Source organism: Rhipicephalus microplus, chromosome 7, assembly GCF_043290135.1.
Source record: "Rhipicephalus microplus isolate Deutch F79 chromosome 7, USDA_Rmic, whole genome shotgun sequence".
NCBI classification, from domain to species: domain Eukaryota; kingdom Metazoa; phylum Arthropoda; class Arachnida; order Ixodida; family Ixodidae; genus Rhipicephalus; species Rhipicephalus microplus.
In genome coordinates this window covers 15013493-15037506 of record NC_134706.1, presented here as the reverse complement: position 1 = coordinate 15037506, position 24014 = coordinate 15013493, and the positions used below count along the sequence as shown (strand labels likewise).

Below are 24014 nucleotides of genomic sequence, written 5' to 3'. Positions count from 1 at the left end.
TGCGCAATAGTTGAGCTCAACTGCGCAATACTTTGCCCTCACTACTTTGAGTTCATCTTTAAGTAATAACTGCTACAAGGGTTACTATACGTAACGCTCAACTTCAACAATGGTGCTTTAGCAACACCAGGCAAAGCCACGAACAACGTAACCCTCCGGCAATGTTTTTGACTTATAACTGTGGCTGATAGTACGAAAAATACGGCATTTTCGGGGTTGTTTATTGTCTACACAGAGAGGGAAACCAATAAAAAAAGATTAAGACAGGGGTCCAGCTGTTTTCTTAGAAGTATTCTTCGAAACATGCGCGGCTCGCGTACATTTCTCATTTATTTCCCCTCATAGCATGGAATTTTGAAAAAAAAAATAACTATCACAAGTGCGATATACCAAAGAGAGCGGGACTTACAAAGAAAAAAATTACCACGTGATGTTCGACTCTTCAAGCCGGGACGAAACGACTTCGCAATCTGTTTTCTTCCCAAGCTCACCTACGCCTTTATATTTGTCACTTCGAAAGGTACGCTATCTGAGCATTATTCTAGTGTTACATTTAACAGTGCGGAAGACTGCGAAAATTCGCCATAAAAGAGAGAGTGTGGCACGAAAATATTCTTGCTTTGGAGAAAAGAATCCGTAGATGAAGCCGCCCAACATATTTCACCCTGTGTTATAATCGGTAACAACTCAAGAAAAAATATGCATAGGCTCCGCCCACAGAACCGCTGTGCGCCCACACTTAACCGAGATAAATTCTCTGAAACCGTAAGTACATTGATTCCGTTAATGCAAGCATTGAGCATATTGTGAGATAAAGGTTAGTCGTTCCGACCTAAGAGATCGCTAATGGCTGAACGGAAATGTCAAGCTTTTTGGCAAACTTCACTGTAAGTGTCAAGTTTTTGACCCAAAACCAAAGACACAAACTTGGGTCTGTCTGGTGAAATGGCGCATCTAAAACGTTTCAGAAGTGCTTGTCCACATGTCGGAAACGCTGGTTTTCGATTGTTTCAGAATTCGCTGCCAGTTCATCTGGTACAGGAGGTCTACGGGACGGCTTTCAGCTCTCCCATAGTAGAGTACGAAGTACTCTAAATCGTAAACCACTTTTTCTGAACACATTTTGCACTGTTGGGACGGCGCCATGCTCGCCCATAGTAGAGTACCAAGTACTCAAAATCGTTAACCACCGATTCCGTACGCCACGCTTCGATTGTGCCTGGGGACAGGCTACTTGTTCCCTCATGGTAGAGTACGTATCATGGGAGAGGCCTTTGACCTGCAGTGGGCGTAGTCAGGCTGTTGCCGATGATGATGAGTAGAGTACATCGTACTCTGAATCGTTGAACATGTTCGAAATACCAGGTTGCAATGCTGTGTCTCGTCATTTTCATACTGGTGCAGCTCGAAGCTCTCCCATAGTAGAGTGAATCGTACGCTCCGTCATCGAAGATATTGCCACGTTCCTTCCACAAGTTCGGTCAAAGAGCCACTCCCCAGGCTCCCAAAATATAAAGAAACAGTGCGATATTCTTTCCCGGTATTTCTCGTCCATCTTGGCGCACTACTGTGACGTAGACAGTAGTTCCTGTGACGTCTACAGCGTACATGCTCTCGATTCGTTGATATACGCGAAATATCGCGTCTGATCTATCTCCCCCACTGCTCTGCCATGCCCATCCATTATTCTTTGTCTCGTATGAATATCGTGCACAATCAACCGATCAAACATCATGTTTTGTGTGTGTTTACAACTGCGCAAGCGGCGATAACAGCACGCAGTCGAGAAGCGTGAAATCCTGATAAGTTCTGGCGCTTAATGCTGGTATTGTTCACGCGCATTCAAGAACTGAGGGTTGAGGAGGATGCATATTGTGTATGAAGGAGAGGAGAAAATCACCCCTTCGCCTTTAAACGCGGGGTTGTGAGTGGGCCTTTAACACCCCGTTACACTGTACGCAATTCTTTCGCGCAAACCACGCATTCACTGTTCGGGAAGCTTCGGGACTGTAGTAGATCATTTCACTAAGATTACGCCCACTTCGAGAACATTACAGATTAGTCTGTAACCCTACGTGGCAGCTAGCGATAATTCGACGGTACGTGTATAAATGCCGTAGGGATAGCGCTAGATTATTCGACGGCACGTGTATAAATGCCGACGCGCATCACCGCTTGTCAATTGATCGCCGGCCGACGATCTGTTCGCCGCTATCAGTGCCCCGTGTGTCGCTGTAACCTGACCTTCAGTTTCCTGGCAGCAGGTCCGGCCGAATAAACAGTTTCATCTGAACATCGAGCCTGTTTTCGTCCACGTGACGACTACGTGACAACATGTTCTAAACACAAGTTGCACTCATTGTTGGGCTGTAATCAATGGTTGCAATCGAGTGAAGCTTTTAAACAACAAAAAAAGGCATAACGGTTTCTCTTTTTTGATTATTGGGGATGATTTTAGATTATTAGGGGTGACTTTTTATTATTAGGGATAATTTTTTTATTAGTAGGGATGATTATTAGAGCAAACAATGGCACGCGTCGTATGAAGCGGCTACCGATAAGCCCGTCTGATCTGCAGAGAATCAATCGCTCGAAGGCACTTGCGAAACCTATTCAGTATAAATATATTATTCGAGTTTCTTTACGCACTTCAGTTAAATGTATTAATTCATCTTGGTCAGCCAAATCAGATAGATGCAAGCGAAGCAAACTGACATGATCTTTCGTGAGTTATGCAAACATCTCAAAGTTCTATTCGATGTACGTCTTGCTGTTAAATTTATGTTCGCTAAATTACAAAAAAATATAGCCAAATAATTGGCCTGTACTGCCTTTCACAAACTCTGCTTGTCCATCAGTGCAGTGAGCTAGCCTTACCCTAAAGGTCACAGCTACTCCTAAATTTCGATACATCAATAGCCATATCAAAGGGCTATACAGAAACAAAGGTTAAGATTTTAATTAGCGAGTAATCACACCTCATTTAAATATAGATCCCTCAGTATACATGACGTCATCTACGCTGGTGACGTGACGCCCAGTGTTAGCGAAACAGGAGTATAGCCAAAAACTTTTGTGGTGGTGGAGTGAGCTCAACTAAGGTTATGTATGCTTGTGGGTGTGTTTCTATTCGTCCGTGCATGATACACATGCGAAATTGAATAAAATGTTTAGGCGACTTGCACTGGTGGTGCAAGGCTGGACTGACAGTGATGCTGGTTGCTAACCTATAGACTCAGTTGGCGCACGGCTGGGATCAGCTTAATACGTCACGACATGACCAACCATGGCTTTCCCCCGCACTCACAAACGCTCCTCCCCTTGACTCTCACCCTTCACTTGACAGAGCTGAGAACTGCGGCACCACTCGGCTGTAAATGACGCTGCGCTACTAAAGAATCGCAGCAGACTATCGCTGATATGCAGTGACTTTCCATGCTCAAAGATGACGCTAGTATCGGCTTTCTCAAGTGAAGGCGAAGCGTTGAGTGAAGGGAGGTTCTAGAATACGGGGATTAGTTTGGAACAGGACCATCGAGCGGAGCCCAATATAAATAACGATTAGTTTTTTTTTTATTTGTCTTCGTTCGGCTTAGTCGGAATCAAGCAAATCCAGATTAGTATACCCCACGCATACGACTGGTGGAGGGGGGGATACGCAAATCAGCCTTATGAATTGATAAAATGTGGAGGGGGTGCTGCCACAAGCCTTCTTTTTCCGACATGATAACATGCTTTTATGACATGATAATAAACTGATTGATTCCCCCCCCCCTCGTCCCGGGAAAGGAACCCTGCGGACCCCAATGCTCGACTCTCATTTATTTATTTATTTATTTATTTATTTATTTATTTATTTATTTATTTATTTATTTATTTACACATACTGCAGCGCTAATTGCGTTATGGCAGGAGTGGGTATACAAAGATACACGAAAATATAACTAAAAACAATGAGAACAACGCAAACAGGTATCATAATAACGTCGTGCTAGCATTAAGGCAAAATATACCAGAACATGAAAAAAAAAAAAGAGGACCAAACAAATACCAACAGATCAGCGTCTTTCACACATATCTGCTATGAACTTCAGCTACAAGTTTTTTTTTCATTTTATTGTATTTCGTTTTCACCCTGTCATTGCTGACGTAGGGTGGACGGTGCTTAGTCAAGCTGCAATAACTGCAGCTCTTTTGCCGTCTCCCCATTTTTCGCCATTGTATCTGTTTTGGTGAAAATATAAATAAATAAATAAATAAATAAATAAATAAATAAATAAATAAACAAATAAAAAACTCTGCGATTGGCATGACCGAAGAGAGCCAGGTAATGAATTCCAGTATTCGATGAAACTGCTCATGAGTAAAAGTTCTCACTGTAATCTTGTCAGCCATACAGTGCGTAGCCATGCCAATAAAGTGAAAGACCCCATTTATAGCATTATTTTCGTTTTTTTTTTTTGCAGCGTTGCAGAAGTCATGATTGAAAGGCTCGCATGTGTGGCAATTATCTTTGCGATCGGAGCGACCGCCCAGTTCGAACACGTCGGAAGTGTATCGGAACAATGTGACCCAGGTTAGTATATTGAAGAAACGGTTACAATTTGATAAGCGCTCCACGAGAAGCCTACAGTAGACGTACCAATTGCACAGAGAACAAATTGCGTTCGCCTTACAACACAACGGAAAAGGAACCCTAGCTGGAGTGCCAAGCGTCCTTTTTTTTTTTCCATTCTGGCGGTGCGTTCAGCAAGATTGTTAGGTATAGGACGACAACGTCTTAACTTGAATGGAAGTGGCCCTCCAAGTTCAATCGTGTTCTGGTGCCCTTTGCAGAGCTGTTTGAGTGTTAATTCATTTCCTGTTACGTAAGTTTCCTCCCTTTACGCAATACCCATACAAGGGCCTTTAAGAGTTAATAAAAGATGACGGTGATGATGATGATGATGATGATGATGATGATGATGATGATTGAAAAATTTTACAGAACGCTGTAATATTCTTGGCCACTCTGTTCAGCGTCTTTCAGTCGTCCTCCTAGCGTTCTCTTTTTTAAGGGGCGAAGCGAACTGGGGTCGAGCCTTGTTTATTTCGCTGCGGCGCCCCAAGAGCTTTAAAGCGCACTCTTTCCCAGCTCTCTCTCTCTCTTTTATGGTCATGGAGTGCACTTCATTAAGAAAGAATAAAAAAATATCAATGAATCAATCAATGAATCAAAGAATGAATGAATGAATCAATCTATGAATGAAAGAAAATATGAATGAATCAATCAATGAATCAAAGAATGAATGAATGAATCAATCAATCAATTATTTAATTAATTAATGCACCGAGATCATAGATCGCCCAGAGCTTCGTCCACTCTCCATCATTCACTTCGTGAAAATCCTGTGATTTTTTACCCACTTCCCATCCCTTCATGCTTAGAGCATGTAAAAAAATGTTGGCGTATTAATAATATCACTACAGTAAAACTTCGACCCATCCGCATCATTATTGAAGTAATATTCAGAGTTTTGAAGCATCTGACGTAATGAGTCTTAGATAAGTGCCTATCCAATACGAGTATGTTGGTGCGTGCTACCCTATACTTTACAGTATCTACCCTACTTTACAGCTTGCGTATAATCTTTTCGCTCATGCGTTTTCTATGCAGCATTGAACGCAGCGAAAAAGTGCTCGGAGAAAAGCAGTCAGGAACTGCCGGCGCGCGTTCGTAAACAGGTGAGCATATCATGAGCACCATCGTCACGGGGGGCTTTCACATTTGCGAGTGGCGTTACAAGAATTTTTCTACGTAGCTTTTTGTGATGGTTGTTTGTATGCGTCAAACTGTGCCATAGCGCTGACCACAAGTTGTCGAACTCACTCATGAATAGACTCACTCAGACACAGATCGAGCGATGAGTCAGCATCTGAGAAAGTCCGGATCAGGAACATTTTGGTGAGTGTGAGTCCGCGTCAGTCCAGTTGAAAAAAAAAAATCGTGAGTCTGTGTCCGAGTGAGTTCCAAGCGCTAGATATATTTTTTGAGTGAGGCTCAGTGAGTTTCGCTTTCCTTTACCGACTTGTAGTCCAATTTATATGCTCTTCAGCCGTATACTATCCCAATTATTCCCACGTAGTCCAAACCAGTGTCCTTCACACAACTTTTTCAATATATATTGACCAGAGGTGCGAATTAAGTAGATGAGGAGCCTTCATCCACCCCTCACCAACTGTTCCGGGAATTTTCTTGATGAATGTATGTTATGTTGTCATATTTTCAAATAAAAAATCACCTTACTCACAACCAGTCGTCACACAATGCGAATAGCGTAACGGGTGGGTCGTCCAATGCTCCAACCCATTACAAAAGCTTGTTCTTGTTCACCTATTAACTGTGGCGCATACTCACTCACTTCAGGCATAATTTTTCATCGTCTTCAGCCACTTCATGACACATTGGCACACAATTACATGCAAGTGTTTAACGGATACCACACCTCTTAGAAGAATGACGAAAAATAGCATATCGGATGCCAGCATTCTAAAAAAAAAAAACTTTTAATAATAATGCCGCAGTGGGTATCAAGCAAGTGTGCTTCCAGTAGTTACGCAATGAGAACAAGAGTCGTTAGAAAAGCCTCTTAAAGGCCGCTCTTCTGGCTTTCGCTGTGACTCTGTTGCGCCTTCCGCGCAGGCCTGACTTTTTTTTTTTTTCACTCGAACATCAAGAGAGGAGAACAGACATCCTGGGGACATTTTCAACAATAATGACAGCCATATATGCTGTGACGCATTAGCCTTCAAGATTTGGTTCCTTGACCAGTAAGATCCACTAAATTCTTGTTCATATATGTTTCTGTAACAACAACGTGCTCCCCACAGCAATGTCATTTGACTCTGAGCTTAAATAAATAAATAAATAAATAAAATAATAAATAAATAAATAAATAAATAAATAAATAAATATTCTCACCCCTAGTTTCCGCACGTACGTCTATTCTTATTACTCCTTCTTTGCGAATGGCAGCTCCAATCTGAAGAATTGCTCAATAAAGTGGAAGACTGCACCCACAAAAACATACCAGTCCGAACGATGCTTCGTGGATGCCACAGTGGAGTTGCGGTAAGCATTGACTTGGTTTTGTATGATCTGGAAGCATGACTTCGAGCTGACTCCACATGATCTGCCTTCCGTTGGCGTGACCTATAGCTGATACTGTACGGCCTCACGCGAACTGGCTTAGCATAAACCGACATAACACGATTTGGCTTGACCTGACCTGGCATGACCTCGCATGAACTGACCTTGCATGACCTCGCCCTAACTGGCTTGTTATTTCCTGACTTGGCATGATTTGGCTTGACTCGCGTAGTGAAAAACTGGCCTTGCATAACCTGACTTCGCATGACCTGGTCTGAAAAGGCTTGCTATGCCCTCACGTGGCGTGATTTGGCTTGATCGGGACTTGCATAGGAATCCTGACCCAAGGGCTTGTTCGTCTTTTTTGTTTTCATAACACCCCTGCTAGACCATTTCCTGCGAACGAGAACGTGCAGATCTTGCCTAGCCACAAAAAGTTTGCCTTCCTTCCCTTTGAGCCCATGCACATGTTCTTGCAGATTACGCCTTTGAGCTACCTTGACATAGATCTGGATCTAGCATGCATAGAAAAGAATATATATAGTATTGCAGAACTTATTCCATCGTTGCTTACATGACTGATTGTTATGATCCTTCACATATAATGTTAACTCAACTATTTGCATGCACAGACTCACATTGTAGTTCTACCGACAACAGCTCAATTGATTGATGTGTGGGGTTTAACGTCCCAAAACCACCATATGATTATGAGAGACGCCGTAGTGGAGGGCTCCGGAAATTTCGACCACCTGGGGTTCTTTAACGTGCACCCAAACCTAAGCACACTGGCCTTACAACATTTCCGCCTCCATCAAAAATGCAGCCGCCGCAGCCGGGATTCGATCCCGCGACTAGCGGGTCAGCAGCCGGGTACCTTAGCCACTAGAATACAGCGGCGGGGCCGACTACAGCTTAGTTGTAACGATTGTTTTACCACCAACCTATGTGGGAGATGACTGTTAATCTTCTCTACCGGATGCCCCCCTCCCTCCCCTGATAATCGGGTGAGCGTGGAGTATCATCCTACTCCAGTCTATTCTACTTGATTACCTCCTGGCTTGTTAGACCAGCGTAAAACAGGGGAGATAGTTGTGTGCTTTGCGGTGATTCTTGGCGCCACCCCGAAGTTTTTAAGGGGGCGCCATTCATTCATGGTATACCACTCGTTTTCGCCACGATTTTGGAACTTTTTACTTTTTGAGGTGACCTATTTGGTGTTGAGCCGTGCCCCAACCAGGACTACAGAAATAACGCCTTCTTTTTTCTCTCCACAACATCGCTTCCACCTGACCTATTTTACTGGCGAATCTGTATTTAAGGTCTGTGCTTAGGCCACCTAGTGCTCGCAGAAGATCGAGCCGAGTAATAACGTCCACATGCGTCACACCTAACAGCGCGTTGGAGGAAGGAAGGAGAGGGGGAAAGTGGAGAGAAGGACAAGAAAGAAATAAAACCAAATAAACTTTCTTGGCGAGGTGGGATTCCAAACGGCGAACCGTTTGAAGTCCGAAATGGCGAAGGTGATCGGCTATCCAGGCACGCTAGAGCAGCCCAACCCTTCATAATCACCATATGATCGAGTTCCAATTGGTCAGAGAGCAAGAGAAAGATAGGCAGAAAGAGAGAGAAAGAAAGTACACAGAGAGAGAGAGCGCCTCAACATGGCTTGCCTATGCTAAACCTTATGCGCAGTGGTTTTGGCTAGACTTGACTGGTATGCTAAGGAAGGCTGTTCAGCTGCGCTGTTCTTACAGTCTGCCCTAATACTCTCTCTTTTTTCGTTCACTTACCAGATGATGATAATGGCGGAATGCGTTAGGATCGCCATGTTCCAAGCTGTGGTAAGTGTCATTGCTCATGCTCATGTCAATGCGTACTCGTGTGTTTGAGAGAGAAAGAGCGTTGCGCCTCTGTCTTTGTGTGCGTGTGTTCGAGAGAAGTTTGTGGCGCATTTCCACATCCTGACAGCGCAGTATACATATAGCGGAGTTTCTGGTTGCCATCATGCAGGTGCGGTAGATTGATTGATTGATTGATTGATATGTGGGGTTTAACGTCCCAATACCACCATATGATTATGAGAGACGCCGTAGTGGAGGGCTCCGGAAGTTCCGACCACCCGGGGTTCTTTAACGTGCACCCAAATCTGAGCACACGGGCCTAAAACATTTCCGCCTCCATCAGAAATTCAGTCAACGCAGCTGGGATTTGATCCCGCGACCTTTGGGTCAGCAGCCGAGTACCTTAGCCACTAGACCACCGCGGCGGGGCCAGGTGCCGGAGAACCGAATGACCTTAGCCAACTCCAAAATTCGCTTCCCACCATTTTCTCGGTATGGAAAGGGCTCCTGTTTTTTTTTTTTTTTTACATCATGAGTGAGAAATTCCTTTTGATTGACAATAACAACGATAAGTAACAGACAATGATGTCTATAAAAGTACAGGGGATGTTATTAAATGTAATTCTAATGTAAATTTGAAGAAAGAAAAGTGTACGAAAAGATCACTGCGAGCTGCCAGTTTGTAAAGAGATCACGTGCTACGTGACTCCAACGGGCAAGAAGAGTGTTCAACACCCGCCGCAATGGCAACTAGCGGCACTGACTGACGGCCCCACGTTTAAAGCACACATATACCCTATTAAGTTGACGAGCGGATGACCGCTACCATAGCTCAGTGGTAAAAATGTCCAACGTGTTATTCGAAGGTCGCAGGTTCGTATACTGTCGGTGGCAAGCTATCTTTTCGTCCATTTTTCTTTCTTCACAATTGGATTACAAACATTTCTAATAGCATCCTCTCGGCATCATTGTCTGTTAGTTCTCTTTATTTGTGTCTAACAAAGAAAAGGACTCTGACTTACTCTTTCTTAGTTACTTTTGATAACTTTCATGTTTATTGCTCATTTCGTGCCTCTTTCTAGAGCTCCAAGCGGCAGGCGATCCCGCCTAGCTCAGGCCTATACCTATCGGCTTTGCAACCGACCCCAAATTGTTTAATTTTCGTATCACTTTATTTTTAGGGGCGAAGCTCCTTAAGGCGTGGGCTGTGCGTCCCCTGCATGTAGCCACCTTTCGTTTAGTTCTTGCAGTGTTCACTAGGTGGCGGTACTTGTTGATGACGATGAAAAGATGCAAGATGTTATAAACTAGACGGCGGTACTTGTAGTTGATGATGAATGATGCGAGATGTTATAAAACAGGGGTGATGTCACATACGGCGCGTGTCATTGGTGGAAGGCAATCGTTCGATTTAGTGCGGCGACGTAGGCTTGGGGGAGCGTTGTAATAAAATCGAGTGGGCAAAACGTACGGAGGATTCATGGTTTGCCAGGTTTACCTACGGAGCTTCGCCCGCTCATCATCATTCACTTCGTGGATATGGCGGCACTTTTTATTTCTTTCCAGGCGCCCGAACACAAGTACACCATTCTGGAGCACCTCGACGATTTAGTGGTAAGTGCTAAGCAAGAACATTATTTAGGCGGATCACTGTGCCTTACAATGTCTCCTGAAGATCCGCTCTGGGTGTTGTCCTGTGCATTGGCATATGCATGGCAGTGAAAGTGGGTAGGGGGGAGGCAACCCCCCCCCCCCCTGATCCCCTATGGGAGAAAGGCAAAGTGTACCGCATACTTTTATTCGGTCCAACATGTTCCCTGTTAACCTAAAGAGTAGGTTTATGCTACGCAGATATTTAGCGATAACGTGGCCGAAGCCCCTAGTGTTACATCCCAGGAACATTCAATCATTACTTCCTGAAAGCTGGGTACGAAAGGCAGGCCACTGTTAGAGGGATGTGACGGCTTCGTTTACATCTCCTAAGTAAATACTCTGGGGCATGTCGTCTTTTGTCGTCGACCAAAAGAGGTCGCGGAAGCGCCGCTATGAAACTTCGCCCCTCCCCCCTGACGGAGAACCCTGCACACCCCTATAGTCGTAGGCCTCGCGCTCCGATTGTCTCGGATGCCTGTCTCACTCCTTCGTGGTTTTTAAGCGTGCTTAATAGAAAAAAAAAATCGGCAGATCCTACGTACACTGTGAATCAACGTTATGCGAAGCATGCGGGAGGAGGGTGACCATGTTGTAATTTTTTCATGGAGTGACACGTTATAAAATGACGCTAAATATATGTGCAGATGTTGCACGCACAGACATACGTTGAACAGTCACGGATGTTTATATAACGAGTTGTTTGCACTTGCGCAATGCTGCCAACAGGTATACCAGAAGCACACCAGAAGCGATCAGCTGATATGAGGCGCCGGTGCTCACGAGAATGATGGCCCTGGACACTGCTACACAGATGCACTTCTGCGGATGGTACCTAACAACAATTAACTTTAAGCCGAAGGGACGGCTGTATCATAGGAGTACATTTGTAATGTTTATAAAATTGGATAACCCGCACTGTACCCACAACTGACGTTTCACGACCGTTAGAGTCAATTTGAATAGTTCGGAAACCTGGCGTGGCTCTGTGGGTGAATACTTGATTTCCACGCAGAATGCTGGGGTCCGATTCCTGCTGGCACCTTAACATTTATTTTTTGCAACCGTCGGTCCATCGCTGCCGATCTCAGGCTTTTCCTAACGCTCGCGCGTTAAAATTACCCATGTGTACTCTCGTCATTCCGGTTAGACACTAAGTGTCAATAACCTGTGGCACATACCCGACAACCAGTGGCACATACCCGACTACCAGTGGCACATAGCCGACTACCACTGGCACATACCCTCCCGCGAGTATGTGCCACTGTCTGGCGAAAAGTGTTTGGCGACGTACGCGACGTGATGACAGACAGACAGACAGACAGATAGATAGATAGATAGATAGATAGATAGATAGATAGATAGATAGATAGATAGATAGATAGATAGATAGATAGATAGATAGATAGATAGATAGATAGATGAGCGGATGGACAGACAGACAGACAGACAGATAGATAGATAGATAGATAGATAGATAGATAGATAGATAGATAGATAGATAGATAGATAGATAGATAGATAGATAGATAGATAGATAGATAGATAGATAGATAGATAGATAGATGAGCGGATGGACAGACAGACAGACAGACAGACAGACAGACAGACAGACAGACAGACAGACAGACAGATAGACAGATAGACAGATAGATAGATAGATAGATAGATAGATAGATAGATAGATAGATAGATAGATAGACAGATAGATAGATAGACAGATAGATAGACAGATAGATAGACAGATAGATAGATAGATAGATAGATAGATAGACAGATAGACAGACAGACAGACAGACAGACAGACAGACAGACAGACAGACAGACAGACAGACAGACAGACAGACAGACAGACAGACAGACAGATAGATAGATAGATAGATAGATAGATAGATAGATAGATAGATAGATAGATAGATAGATAGATAGATAGATAGATAGATAGATAGATAGATAGATAGATAGATAGATAGATAGATAGATAGATAGATAGATAGATAGATAGATAGATAGATAGATAGATAGATAAAGTGCTTGTAGTAGGCAAAAGGATGTTTCGCATTAAAAAAATAAATATGTTGCGGATGGTTACCATACTATTTTAGGAGGTGCAATTGTGGTAAGTTGCCGAATGAATGATGAGCGAATTAATATTCTCCATAATAATGAATTTACTTCCTAAGCCGTAAGGGAACAATGATAATCCCATGGCCGAAGGCATCCTGCTTATATGACCATAAAACTACCTATCGGCACGCTGCCATTTACCGATCGGTAGCATTTTCTGACCATGCTCCAAAAGATTTGCGGGGTTCTTTTGAATAAGGAAACTTTAAAAAATGACCCAGATGTAACTTGATCAAATTAAAGAAGAAACCTCAAGGGATTCAACGAAAGTGGTCATAGCTTTGCCATCCGACCGCTTGCACAATAAGAACTCGTTAATTTGTTTTTTAATTATTTATTTTTTTACATTTCCAGATGTGCATGTCGTCTGAAATGAACACGGCAATGGCGGTCTTACGATCCGCCACTGAAAAAGATCCAGAGGAAGTGCAGCAGTGAGCTAACAGCCATGCCCCACCTCGTTAAAAGTTTATACAGCCGAGGCAATGACCACCCTTGGGCACGACGGATCGGAGGAATAAAAATGGAACACGTTCACTTGGCCTATTCACTACCAGCCTCTTCGGGCACAACTCCTTAATAAATATTGCATTCATGACGCGAGTCCTGTGTGATGACATGCGACGACACAAATTGGGGCATGGAGCGCCAATACCACGACATAATTGGTGAGGCACGCCGTAGTTGGCTGCACTGGACTATCAATCAATCATGGTTTATTTTGAGCTTCAAAGACAGTCAATGGTGCTTGGTGGGTACAGACAAAAAAGCCATAGATCAGGCTTGACCGGGTCCGTACCCTGGGCTTGGCGAACATTGAATACAGAATATATAGAAAGACAAGAAATGGGCACAAGGCAGTTCTCTCCGCTGGACCGACATAAATGAGTTAATAAAACTGAAAATGTACAAAAAAGCATAAATGAGCTAATAAAACCCACACGGCAGTGCTCCTCACTGAAACAACATAAATGAGCGTATAAAACTGAGAAAAAGCATAAATAAGTTAATAAAGCGCACATGGCAGTTCTCTTCACTCGGGCAACATAAATGAGCCAATAAAACTGAAAAATGCAAACGATAAAAAAAAACAAAATAATGTACGAAAAATAGTGAGGGGAGGGGGGGGTGATTATAAATGAAAATAAGAGAAAAGTGAGCCCCGTAACTGTCTCTCAGGGGGAAGACACCTCAACAGTAGCTCACAAGAGATGGGGTAGAGGAGGGACTAAAAGGATAGGATTAAAAGGTAGAGAGATAGAAAGAGAGGAAGGAGAGAGCGAGGCGCAGGGACAGCGAACGACGGAAGTAAGGAGAAGAAGGAAAGATGGACACGGTTGCACGAGTCCGAGAACGGAGCACACTGGTGAGAGCTCTTGTCGGCGAGAGGAGATGGCGTAGGGCTGATCCAGTCGGCCAGAGCTACGCTGTCGTCGTCGTCGGGGACCGGCGTCAGGAGGTGGCATATAGGATCAACCCAGTCGGCCAGAGCTGCGCTGTCGTCGGAGATCGCCAGGGCACAACCGGTCGGCACGGAATCCAGGAGAGACAATCACAGACACTTTTATCATTATCCAGATGCGAATTAAGTACGTTGACGTGTTACGTATGCTGCTAAGAATTATTGAGTATAGTGGCGGTAACCGGCATTTCAACATCTGAGGAGTTCTGTAATTGGCTCGCGTTCTGGGTAACCTCCGGAAGTCACGGACTTCCGGAGGTTACCCAACCAGCCGGGTTTCTCCGGAAACGTGCCTAGATAAATCCATGCAGAGCGCTCGGCGACCCAAACGTGTAACCTGGAGCGCGTGCTTGATTGCCGTGAGGGCGAGAGCGTGGTGTCTGCGTCCGATACACAACCGTTCAGCCCGTAGTTCTCAGTGGATCCGGTGAAGTGCCGGAATCCTTCGTAACACGGGACAGCCAGTTCCAGCCGCTTCAATCTTAGTGTCAAGTGAGCTTGCTTCAAGGCACAGTCAACGCAGCGTGATAAACGCTATGGTCCCGACTTACTCCTGCATGCTTTCTCTAGTAAGAAGAAACATGATTGATTGATTGATTGATTGATTGATTGATTGATATGTGGGGTTTAACGTCCCAAAACCACCATACGATTATGAGAGACGCCGTAGTGGAGGGCTCCGAAAATATCGACCACCTGGGGTTCTTTAACGTGCACCCAAATCTGAGCCCACGGGCCTACGACATTTCCGCCTCCATCGGAAATGCAGCCGCCGCAGCCGGGATTCGATCCCGCGACCTGCGGGTCAGCAGCCATGTATACTTAGCCACTAGACCACGGCGGCGGGGCAGTATGCAGAAACACATTACATAGTTTTGGCGTGTTGATGTGGTGCCTCAGACATTCGCAATATTTTCTCTTTATTCGACAATCGCACACAGGTATGAACGCAGAAACTAGAGCGCTATTGGTGGGTGCTGCCGCTGTGGTTAGATTTTAGCCGTTGGCCCACAGATTAACTTAGCAATAATCCATTCATATTTTTGTGGTGCAGTAGTAACAAGGATATCACTGTAACTGGGCACCAAGGGACGGCTCTGTGCTCTCCCATAGACGAGTACGAAGTTCTCTAAATCGTTAGCCATTTTTTTTATAAACACAGGTCGCACGACAGCAAATATTAGTGTAATTCAGCGAACGTTAGCCAGGACTAGCCGAGATTGGCCATAATTTATTACAACGCGTACTAGCTCACATCGGCAACCGTTGTTCGCTAGTTAGCCAGTCGACAGTGCTAGCCATTAGTCGTAGCCATTAACAACCATTTTTTTTAACTTGAAAGGAACTATAGGCAGCATGAAGCAACTTAATCAGTCATTTTTTTCACACTTTGCTGACATTACGCAAGAATAGGCAACACTATAGCTGGTCCCACCCGATGTCACGTCCTCTTTAGTCAGTGGGAGCGAGCATTAGTATTCATTTATCCATATTTAGGCAGTGATATGGCTCACGCTATAGCCCAAATGTCCGAGCATTCCTGCGCGCATTCGCCAGTTCTAGCCAGTGCTCGCACGACCTGGATTATCACAGTCCAAAAGCCCCACATGATTAAGGAGCACGCCATAGTGGAGGGCTGCGGTAATTGTGTCCATCTGGTGTGCTTCAACGTGCATCGACATTGTGGAGTGCGCAATGTCATAGCTCCATCGGAATGCGACCGCCACAGCCGGGATGGTACTTGCGATCTTCTGGTCATCATCCAGACACAGGGTCCGTGTACTTAGTGAGCGAATATAAAACGCTAAGGCACCGCTGCCCGCAATTCACAGCTCACTGTTTCCATCCTGTTCGCAAAGCGCACAGAGGCTTCGGGGGGAGAGGGTGGTGGTTACGTTTCGCAGCGATGTTGAAGGACTCGGGGGGTGTAATAAAACGTATTTATTAAAGGGCGAACTTGTGCCCACAACTCAAAGTGACTATGGTCGCAGAACGTTACCGCCGAACACCAAAGATGTCCGCCTTGTTCTTCCGCTTCAAGAGAAGTCCCGAGCGCGTGGCACACATCATCCGGGTCCAGCTGGGTGCTCGTGCCATCATCGTCGTCTCTGCGCAACACTATAGACGGCGCGCATGTATGTCCCTGTGCGCCCGGTGATGGGCGCGTTGTTTGAATGCATGCAAGATGTCGCGGCAATATATGAACACCTCATAAAAAAAAAAACGCAGGCCGAAGACGCCGCCAGGGCCCATGGGATCATGGCCGTCGTCTAGGTTTGGTCCTCCCTTCTCCTCTCGCGCCTGAAAGGGGAGGAGGACCTTTCTGCTAATTAAATAAAGTTTGTTCATCATCATCATCATCACCCACATAAACATGCCGCATGTGTCATGTCCGTTATAGCGACTGTCTGTCCGATGTTCGTACGGACAGTTATACGTTAAGGGGATTATCACGATCTTGGGCACTGGTATCGTTATAAATGGGCGCGGAGAGAAGTCACTACATACCCTTTTCAAAATTGTAAAGTTAGCTTTCGTGCTATGAAGTTTGAACAACTAATTGCGGCTTGTCATTTAGTGCGAGTGTAGCCTGTTCAAGCGCGGTTTGCTTACGCGTTGAGGTGGAGAATGTTTAATCGTCTCTTTTGATATAGACACTCATAATAGACAAGCACCAGCACGTTCAACTAGGTAGGAATCTCAGCTTGAAGCACGACTTGTTCAATTATGCAGCGCAGAGAAGAGCACTTGCCAATTACGATAAGTGTCTATTGAAAGGCGCAGAATTTAACCGGCGTATACAAATCACCGACTTGTAACTCTGAACGTGGAAGGGCAGTAAGAATGGCATGACAGGAAAATATAGGCACAAGAAGAAGGTAACGTAACCAAATGTTAAAAGAAGGAAAAAAATATTTAGACCGAGTTTTGTAGCTTTTGGGCGGGGACGTGCGCTGGTATAAAGTCCTTCATTGTGTGCATTCAAGACGTTCGTGTCTTTCGTGTCCTTCTTGTCTCTGTATCGTCGTTTTGTTCTCGCGCTATAACTATCGTCATGCCATATATACCAACTAGCCCAAGCTGCCACACGCAACTAAAGTTTGTTGAGCCAACCGACAATATGCAAATGTGTAAATAGAATTTATTCTCACGACTCTGTTAAGTGAGGCACGCTAAAGAGCCTAAGAAACAGTGAAACGATAAAGTTTTTCTGTGTAATCAAAGGAAGCAATGTTCATATAGCACACGCTCATCGGCATACGACCGACGCTTTATGCGAAGTATGTTCCATGGTTTCGACTAATGTTTATACGCGTTCGCGACACTATTTCCCTTTCCCTCGCAGCTCGACGTATAGGGCAACAGTCCACAGCCATCAACGTGTTGCCGCTTCTGAGGGTGCGGCCTGAGGTACGTAGTCACTGAATTCGAGACCACAGCCACAAGAGCGGGTTTCACCCTGACTACGCAATGCACGAACTTGTAAGAGTGATTGCGCATCTCTTCATTGCAGGCGGTGCTGAATGAAACGAGAAGAAAAGAGGTTGGAAGTGCACTCAGACAGCTGTATACAGGGTAATTTAGGTTGTGAAACAGACACCGGTACACGGCAATTAAAAATTTAAATATATCCTCGTTCTTTACCCTCTGGGTGTATCCCTGAATGGTGCGTATTCAAACGAATCCTCACCAATGAGCTCACCCCAACACCCTCTGAAGCGACTGAACTAAAGCATGCAGCGTACAAAAATAGTGCCGAAGCGAGACGACGGCAAGTGCGCCACACAAAGCCAGAGGTCGCCAGAAGGTCACGTTATACGTGCGCCAGATTTGTTATGAAAGGTCAATCTGTTTACAACTTTTTTATTGTTTCAGGCCGATAGGGGACGAACGACGGTCGATGCACTTCACGTGACATGCTCGACAACTCCTCCCCGATTCGAGAGATACCCGAAGTATGCCGAGGTACCTGAACCGCAATTCTGATAAATATATACTGACGTCCTATAGCTCTTACACAATGGGGGCGGTCGGAGCTGAGGGACAAGACACCAGAAAAGAAAGCAAAGGCACTGCGCTATAACTAGCTATCCACCGTGTTCAGGATGCTGCTGCGCTGTTCTTTGCCGCTTTATCAAGGTGGGCGGGAGGAGCGGGGCTTTGTGGTGCGACTCACAAATCATGATACACGGGATCGTCAAAACAAAAGCCTCGAACTTTGAAAGCCTCCGACGTCTGTACGTATATAGCACATAGTTCGATACTTCTACTCTGTGCCGCGCATCATGTGCAACGCTGTGGGAGCTAGCGAGACTGCTAGCAGTCGAGGCGTTCGTAAAAAAAAACAAAACAAAAAAAAACAGTGCAGTGTTCTCACCAGCAATAACTGAATTTTTTTTTCGTAAGTAAGGCGAGAAGTAGTTGAAGATACCTTGCGCCTTACAAACAAACAAAAAAAAGTCACAGCATATCCACGGAGTGAATGATGATTAGTGGGGCAAAGCGTTCATCAGTGCGTCCGTGCTTTCGTCTGCCCATTCGTTCTTGCTTCCATCCGTCCATGCGTCCGTCCATGCGTCCGTCCGTCCATGTGACCGTCGGTACATCCGTCCTTCCGTACGTCCCTCTATGTGTCCATCCGTAAGTCCGTTCTTCCGTCTGTCCATCCGTCCTTCAGTGCGTCTGTTCGTGCGGCCGTCCCTCTGTCTGTCCTTCCGTCTCTCTGTGTATCCATCCGTCCGTCCGTTTATCTAGCGAACACTCCAAGTACAGCCATCTCACATCTTTTCATCGTGTAATATTCACATACAAGTGCCGCCATCCAGAGGACATTCGAAGGACCACTCTTCCGGGTATGTGCCACCGGTGGCTACATACACCATCGGAGGATGGACACATTCACACCATACAGAGCTGCGCCCCTAAAACGCCGTTGAATGTCTGTTATTATGCGCCGATACTTTCCACGCGACGTCACATACAGGCTCTGGGTACATCACGACGGCAGCAGCCACCAGGACTTTCTATCTCATAAGACAGTGTCTTTTTTTTTTTGCCAGTCGCGCCAAAGGGGAGCACAAAGGAGCGCAAGGGTTAACCGGCACTTATCAGCTGACCCGACAGTGACCACTAGACCTGCGCAGTTGTACGTTTTGCTTGCCGAACTTCTTGGATAGCCTCCGCGCCCCGCCGTGGTGTTGTAGTGGCTAAGGCAATCGGCCGCTGACTCGCATGCAGGTCGCGGGATCAAATCCCGGCTTCGGCAGCTGAATTATCGACGCAGGCGAAAATGCTGTATGCGGCCCGTGTGCTCAGATTCGGGTGCACGTCAAAGAACCCCAGGTGGTCGAGATTTCCGGAGCCCTCCAGCTACGGCGTCTCTCATAATCATACGGTGGTTTTGGAACGTTAAACCCCAACAATTATTAACTATTATTAACCCGGTCCTGCGCTTGTTGTCGCCACGCTGTACTCGCAGACCTAGTCTCATCTGTCTCCCGAACTATTGGCATCCTTCTCGCGTGCTTGCCCTGTCTTGACATCGCGTCGCTTGCTTAAGTTTTACGCCCGTGAAAAGTTATCCGATCCGCAGCCTGCGCTAAAGAGATGAAAAACGATTACAGAACCTGCTAAACTCAAGTTAACAACAGTGCAAGCAAGCTGCTCAAAGGCGACAATTTGAAATGGAGCACAAATATGGAAGGGGACATAGACGGATCTTTTACGCAATCTTTAAATGTGACTCCGTTACGCAAACAAAGCGCAGGCGGCCAAGAGCAGCATAGTCAGAAATTGCACAAAGCTATAGTTCTGGGCAGTTGCGAAACGCGTCTGCAAGTCAAGGGAACTATACAAACGCCCCCTTCCCGTCAGATAAGATAAGGGGGCTTAGTGAGATAAGATTAGCGATTGTGTACGCGAGGAGACCCTTACATACTCCGTGAAGTGGCGTTCATTCCGCAGAGCACCCGCATAGAGTTTACATGGTCGAAATTGACGCACTACCGAAGTCGACGACCATGGCCTATGCGGGCGTTCGTACGATCGCAGCCCTTTTCGTGGTCGCGAGCACTTGGTCCTCCGCGTTAGCTGCTCCGAACGAGAATAAGCCAGTTGATTACACAGGGTAAGTCGCCGAAAGTTATTTTAGCTCCTTCCGTACAAGTGCCTTATCGCTGGTATTTAGTATATAGCAGGGGGGAGTGCTTGTCGAAAAGTACGTTATCTGCCACAGGTGTCGTTCGTGTCAAGTTCGACGTCAAGTTCGTGTCATCCCAGCCTGAAACAAAACTTATTGCAATTTAAACATTCCACCCTCAATATGCTGATGTGTTCCGCTTTTAGAATAGTGGTAATCGAGAAAATTGGTGTTGATGTGTATTACGGAGTCTCTATCAGTTGCTTTTGATATCTTTAAAATCGTCACGCACAGTTCTTTTTATTGGAAATCTTACCACTCGTACAAGCAAATACTGCATTACCTGTTGATAGCCACTCAGCAGAGTGACGAGGCATTGCAATGTAGATAAGGAATCTTCAACAAGCCACTGGCAGATGCCTGAGTGCCATTGCTTCAGTGCGGCCGAAAATCGTTTTCTGTGATGCAGTGTTGATGAGCAAGTGCATTGGTACTTGAGAGGCTCCAAACAACTATGGAGGCTTAAAACATCAATGTTCTTTAGGAGAGTGTGTTGTGGAATCCAACGTATCAAGAGGTGGCCTTGCCTTCTTCGATAAAGTAACATGGTCGGACAGTATGGTCGTTACGACCCCGAAGAAGAGAAGACCTCGGTGTTTGTGGAACGTTGGTTCTAGCTATACACCCTGTTCAAGAGGAAGCAATTAAATTCTATGGAACCAGCCTATTCGGGCCCGTACGACCTCCCCGTAAGTTCATGCGAGTCCATGGTGTGCCCAGCAACGACCTTCTGCTTGGCCGAGTCAAATTAAAATTTGGTGCTTACACAAGAGCGGGTGGCTATCAGTAAACTCAGCGTACACTTTGCGTTCGGCCTTCTGAAAAACAGTTATGGCCAGCGCTTACAGAGCTGTTTGTGTAAACTTTCTACGAACCTGCTAGATCCAAATTTCACGAACGGAACGCAATCTGTTTTGAGGTTCTCCGAACGCTCCGGCAAGACAGATCTTCTAAACTTACGTAACCTCATCTAGCTCAATCCGAGATTAAACTTACCACTTCCCCAGCTTAAGTTTTTGATAAGCACAAAAAGCGCACAAGTTCAGGGGAATATGTAACCTTAAGTGTGGCTATACTCTTAAACTTGGTGCGTCACGGGAGCAATGTCTTGCCTTCTTCGAAGCCTTGAAGAAAAAAGTTAATTCCAGCGACTCCCGGCGTTCAAAAATTTTAATCTTTTTATGAGTGGCAGGTGTGTTAGCAACAAAAGAATGTCTTCCTGTGCACTGGAAAGAAAAACGGGGGTTGTTGTTGTTGTTGTTGTTGTTGTTGTTGTTGTTGTTGTTGTTGTTGTTGTTGTTGTTGTTGTTGTTGTTGTTGTTGTTGTTGTTGTTGTTGTTGTTGTTGTTGTTGTTGTTGTTGTTGTTGTTGTTGTTGTTGTTGTTGTTGTTGTTGTTGTTGTTGTTGTTGTTGTTGTTGTTGTTGTTGTTGTTGTTGTTGTTGTTGTTGTTGTTGTTGAGAAGCGATCTAATGTCAGTGATACTGCAGTTGAAATCTGATTTCACGAAGTGATGGGGATGCTCGAGTCATTTCGTGTAATCGGAAAGCTCGTAAACTTGAGGAAAGGATTTCTCAGTACTCCAAAATTTTAAAATTTTCAATTTTAACGGATAGTGACAGCGAGCAATGGAAAGAAAAATGGTAGGTGTAACCTTAAGAGACAAGAAGAGAGCAGAATTGATTAGGGAACAAACGGGGGTCAAGGATATCATAGCTGAAAACAAGAAGAGGAAATGGACATGGGCCGGGCATGTAGCGCGTAGACAGGATCACCGCTGGTCATTAAGGGTAACTAACTGGATTCCCAGAGAAGGGAAGCGGGTTAGGGGGAAACAGAAGGTAAGGTGGGCAGATGAGATTAAGAAATTTCGGGTATAAATTGGCAGCAGCAAGCACAGGACCGGGTTACCTGGCGGAACATGGGAGAGGCCTTTGTCCAGCAGTGGACGTAGTCAGGCTGATGATGATGCTGATGATGATGACACCCCGAAAGCTAACGATGTACCTTATTTTCCGCTGACTCGTGCTTCGAACGAGTGAAAAGTGCATGGCGGCGGCCCGTACTTTTCCCTTGTCTCCATGATGCCATGTTCTGGTGATCGAAGCCAGGTAGATGTTAAGTGACGCTATGACGAGTTGCCGATACACAAAAGCGGAGAGAACGAAGGCAGAGGCTGTGAGAGTATAGAGTTATAAAGATGCGACGAGGTAACCTATCCTCCGCTTAAACCAACTAAATGTGAAACGTAACCGCAATAGCGTTTCCTTGCTAACGTGTAAAGCTACAACAAACCACCGTCACCACCGACGTCATATGGTACGGTAGAGCACTAACGACTGCCGAGACCATTGCTTCGAGCATATGTGCGGCGCGCAGCTTACCCAGATTAAAACTAGGCTCGCGACTAGTACAACTAGATGTTTTAACTTGATTGGGGTGGGGCGGAAACTCAAAAAAACATGTCTTCGTGAAAATTTGAAAGACATCGCCATTTTTTTCACACGCGAATTCAAGAAAAACCTTTGGTAAACTTGCTTCGGTGCCAACTTAGATTCGTTAATTAGGGTTGATGACAACAGTCAACCACTGGGTATCTGTCGAGAAATGGAGCTTTTCTTCATTAGATCAGGAGCTTCGTAAAACCAGTTTTTGTTAGGTTCAGCTTTAACCGCAGTTTCAGCGCATCCATCAGCAATGACGGGCCCAAAAAGCTTTTGTAGGAAGCAAAGGCGCTTTGCATATCTGTAGAAATTCAATTATGCAAATAATTCCTACGAGGAAAATTGAGAATTCGGAACCAGTTTGATTCTGTGAGCGTTCAATGAATGAAAAAAAAAAACAATTTAGCCGGTTTGGTACATTGCGGGAACGCAGTAGAGGGGCGAGAAAAAAATTACAAATGCCATTGCTTCTGTGTTTCTGTACGTTTTTTTACCGTTCCGTAAACCGAGTGTAAGGGCATTCAAGAAAGTCTTCGCCTGCATGCATCATTTTGTCTTTTTATCATTTTTGCATATCGGAAAGTCCTACAAAGTCTGAACCGGCTAGATCTATAGCTGCCTTTTAGAGCTGTAATTCTATTAGTCTATACAAAGTCTTATAGAGCCTGAACAGGCTAGACCTATGGACACTGTCTTCAAAAACTGTAATTTTATTAGTCTATACCAAGTACTATAGGGTCTGAACAAGCTAGAGCTATGGACAATTGTCTTCAAAAGCTGTAATGTTATTATTTCATACAAAGTACTATAGAGTCTGAACAAGCTAGACCTATGGATAGATATCTCCAAGAGCTGTAATTCTACGCACGTGCTTCCTGTATACGTTTTGTTGACGTCGCGGCAACGCCCCTAGGGGTATTCTACAGATGGTTCGGGGAAAATTTTGTGAGACAGGAAGAAAGTGCGTACCCAGAAATTATAGTTTGATTTGTGTTTTGATTGATTGGTTGATTGATATGTAGGGTTTAACGTCCCAAAACCATCATATGATTATGAGAGACGCCGTAGTAGAGGACTCCGGAAATTTCGACCACCCGGAGTTCTTTAACGTGCACCCAAATCTGAGCACACGGGCCTACAACATGTTTGATTTGTGTTTGC

General features: G+C 45.1%; 3 protein-coding genes across 3 annotated transcripts in view; 2 read left to right on the top strand and 1 right to left on the bottom strand.

The window, feature by feature from the left end:
* Window positions 1-24014, bottom strand: part of LOC119179711 (uncharacterized) — a 138389-nt gene that overhangs the window by 47011 nt on the left and 67364 nt on the right. The window lies entirely within an intron of this gene.
* Window positions 460-13348, top strand: LOC142767298 (uncharacterized). The gene is made up of 7 exons (XM_075868738.1): window positions 460-520; window positions 4467-4576; window positions 5657-5724; window positions 7016-7111; window positions 8926-8973; window positions 10540-10587; window positions 13105-13348. The coding sequence occupies exons 2-7, from the start codon at window positions 4480-4482 to the stop codon at window positions 13186-13188; spliced, it is 441 nt and encodes a 146-aa protein (XP_075724853.1). The 5' UTR covers window positions 460-520; window positions 4467-4479; the 3' UTR covers window positions 13189-13348.
* Window positions 20162-24014, top strand: part of LOC119179591 (zinc carboxypeptidase) — a 31341-nt gene continuing 27488 nt past the window's right edge. The window contains exon 1 of the mRNA XM_037430708.2: window positions 20162-20339. Coding sequence (XP_037286605.2) covers window positions 20197-20339 — 143 coding nt within the window. The 5' untranslated portion in view covers window positions 20162-20196. The remainder of the gene's footprint in view (window positions 20340-24014) is intronic.

Bases quoted from the DNA above. Each gene is read 5' to 3' on its own strand.
- LOC142767298 (XM_075868738.1), top strand. From the start codon at position 4,480: ATGATTGAAAGGCTCGCATGTGTGGCAATTATCTTTGCGATCGGAGCG. The intron at 5,725-7,015 runs GTGAGCATATCA...TGCGAATGGCAG, and splicing joins CGGCGCGCGTTCGTAAACAG to CTCCAATCTGAAGAATTGCT. The intron at 10,588-13,104 runs GTAAGTGCTAAG...TTACATTTCCAG, and splicing joins AGCACCTCGACGATTTAGTG to ATGTGCATGTCGTCTGAAAT.